This window comes from Triticum dicoccoides, chromosome 3B, assembly GCF_002162155.2.
Source record: "Triticum dicoccoides isolate Atlit2015 ecotype Zavitan chromosome 3B, WEW_v2.0, whole genome shotgun sequence".
NCBI lineage: Eukaryota > Viridiplantae > Streptophyta > Magnoliopsida > Poales > Poaceae > Triticum > Triticum dicoccoides.
Genome location: NC_041385.1, coordinates 692,422,459 through 692,425,288, shown reverse-complemented (window position 1 = coordinate 692,425,288; position 2,830 = coordinate 692,422,459). Strand labels below are relative to the sequence as shown.

Below are 2,830 nucleotides of genomic sequence, written 5' to 3'. Positions count from 1 at the left end.
ATTGGCATCAGACGATCGATGTCTCATTCGTTTCTCTGATCATGTATATGTAGGCTGTGGCCGATTCCAAGTGTTACGGCCACATGGACATCTATGATCTTCTGAAATCCTATGGTGGAAAGGCCCCGGTATATATCTGTCTTTCTATCACATCAACTGTCTCTTTGATTTGTTTGATCGATGGATTCATGGTTCATGTGCTGGTCTCTGTCTTTGAACGTCTGTAATTTGCAGAGAAACAGGAGGACACCGATGATGGTGTCGAACCCCGGGGAGATACCCGAGTACGAGTTGAACCCCGGCGAGCTCCAGTTCCGGAAAGGGGACGAAGTGCTCAAGGTAGTGCAATTTGTTTTCTTTCCATTTTCTTTTCTCAGCTAACAGAAATAACATGAAGCTAGTGAAAAAATAAGAGGGGAAATTAACGGTGTGCGCGTCGAACAGGGCACGTACCAAGTTGCAAAATGGAACGGAACCAAGGTCTGCGTTAAAATAGTGGACAGAGAAACCTACTCCGATCAGGAAGCCATGTGAGATGCAGACCTCAATCCTCAATTCTTCACCCTAAAGAGCCCAACCAATTTATTTATCTAACAATCATGTTGTTGTTTTTTTCATTTGTTACAGAAACTCTTTCAGGCATGAGCTGACGGTGTTCGAGAAGGTCCGGCACCCGAACGTCGTCCAGTTCATCGGAGCCGTCACGCAGAACATACCCATGATGATTGTTTCTGAATACCATGCAAATGTATTAAGAATGTCAAAATTAGACTCTTACTTAAGCCATTATATCTAGCTTACATACCTATATCCTTAGATGGACTAAGACATGCAGTTATTCTGAAACGCAGGCTGATTTAGGAAGCCTTATTCAGAGGAAAGGAAGGCTGAATGGCCATAAGGTGCTGAGATATGCCCTTGACATTGCCAGGTATATCTACTGATCCCAAGAGAAGATCAATCTTTGGAAATTGAAACATGTGTCATATTGTTCTTCATTCGAACAAAAGACGAAGCTCCATGCCGAAATGTGCATCAGTGCTAATGATCTTATTTGTTCTCGTCGCGGCTGACTCTCGATGTTCAGGGGCATGACTTATCTGCATCAGTGCAAACCAGACCCCATCATCCACTGCGACCTAAAGCCAAAGTAAGATGAGGAAATGAAGCAACCTGGTCTTGTCTGTTCTCTTGCTTGCATTTTCTTGGAATCGTAAATACGCCGCGCGCGCATATTCGGATGATGCAGCAAAATAGAATTGTCATGGTTGTGCCGTACTTTACTATTTGAATCTTGGTAAGGTGCCAGAAATATCTTCCTGGATAATGGAGGCCTAATGAAGGTCGGGGGGTTCGGGCTGATGAGGCTGTCCAAGATGGCTCCTGACAAGGTGAAGCTGATGAACCACGAGGCCATCGTCGACACCTTCAGTGAGTCCACTGTCAGCAACAAAATATAAACGAGAATCATTTCAGATAGTGCTTCTTCTGACAAACTCAATCGTGCTCTTCTGTAACCTAGGTTACTACACTGCGCCTGAGATGCACAGAAACGAGGTGTTCGACATGAGCGTCGACGCGTACGCATTCGGCTTCATCCTTTACGAGGTCAGTACAGCTTTCTGTTCCATGTGCAGTTACGGTGCAGTGCGCACAAAGCAGAGCAGAGAACATTACCTGGGTTTCAGACTTGATAACTTAATCGTCCCTGTGATCATCAACTCGGATCTTTTTTGGTCTGACTGGATGTGATCATCAGATGGTTGAAGGACTACCCAACATGGAATCCACAACCGTCATAGCCCGAGGCGAGGGGATGCGGCCGTCGCTGAAGAACAAGCTCAAGGGGTACCCTTCAGACTTCAAAGGGTGAGTTTGCTTCTGAATATGAAAATACGTTCAAGTTCACTAGATCAGTTTTTTTTTTTTGAAAAAAAAATGTTCCCTTGATCAGAACTAGGAACCACAATGAACTAGAAACCTTCTTCTGCCCTGGGTGTATGCAATGCAGGCTGATCGAGGAGTGCTGGGAGACGCACCCGATGGCGCGGCCGACCTTCTCGGAGATGATCGTCCGGCTGGACAAGATCTACGCGCACTGCATGAAGCACGGGGCCTGGAAGGAGTCGCTCAAGATCTGGTCCGTATCCCGGCGACTCAATCGTTTCAGGCTCAAAATCCGGAAAAGGATGAGTCCATCGTAGTCACTGAACGGTATTGCTACTGGTCCGGATATCATCTGAGCACTGAATGGTTTTCCTCTCTGCGTTTTGTCCGGCAGGAAATGACACGGGCCGGTCTCTGTGTACGTGCGTAGGCGCGCCAACGCGTGGGGTGCTGATGGAGCTGGAGGACCACCGCGTCCACCTGCCGTGTCGAGTACATACATACATACATACATACTGTAAAATATTACACGAGCGCGCGTATACGGTCTTTCTTTTTGTTTTGCTGCTGTATTGTCGAATGAAGAGTCTGAACACAACAATGATGCTCTACTGCAGAAGCTAGGATATACTTATCATGATGTATGTTTATGATGTCACTTGAGAAATATGGCTTCGTTATCATGTGACTAGCGTGACTAATTGCAAGTACTATGGTTGGGTTGTTTGTGCGAGTAATGAGTATCCAGGCCATGAAGAGAGCTTCTTCTTTTTTCGAATATATTAAAAAAGAAAGGCAAAGACTGCCTTCACCGATGACGAGAGCTTTTCTAGGAGGTAAGTATACTATCCACCTCGGAATATATCTGAGTGGAGCGCTAACCTCTGAAGTGAAAACTGGTCTGGTGAAGAACCTGAAATATACAAATACCGGATTAATCTCT

General features: G+C 45.7%; 1 protein-coding gene across 2 annotated transcripts in view; it reads left to right on the top strand.

Annotated features, from left to right (window-relative positions):
* LOC119281857 (integrin-linked protein kinase 1-like) overlaps positions 1–2,578 on the top strand; it is a 3,929-nt gene extending 1,351 nt beyond the window's left edge. Inside the window, exons 2-12 of one of the 2 annotated variants that reach the window (XM_037562271.1) lie at positions 54–128; positions 235–339; positions 445–530; positions 628–748; positions 852–931; positions 1,088–1,150; positions 1,310–1,431; positions 1,523–1,608; positions 1,760–1,869; positions 2,012–2,140; positions 2,282–2,578. In XM_037562271.1, the coding sequence (XP_037418168.1) occupies positions 54–128; positions 235–339; positions 445–530; positions 628–748; positions 852–931; positions 1,088–1,150; positions 1,310–1,431; positions 1,523–1,608; positions 1,760–1,869; positions 2,012–2,140; positions 2,282–2,288 (984 nt within the window). In that variant the 3' untranslated portion in view covers positions 2,289–2,578. Of the gene's footprint in view, positions 1–53; positions 129–234; positions 340–444; positions 531–627; positions 749–851; positions 932–1,087; positions 1,151–1,309; positions 1,432–1,522; positions 1,609–1,759; positions 1,870–2,011; positions 2,205–2,281 lie in introns of those variants that run through there. The other variant, XM_037562270.1, reaches the window with a different exon arrangement.
* The last annotated feature ends 252 nt before the right edge of the window (positions 2,579–2,830 follow it).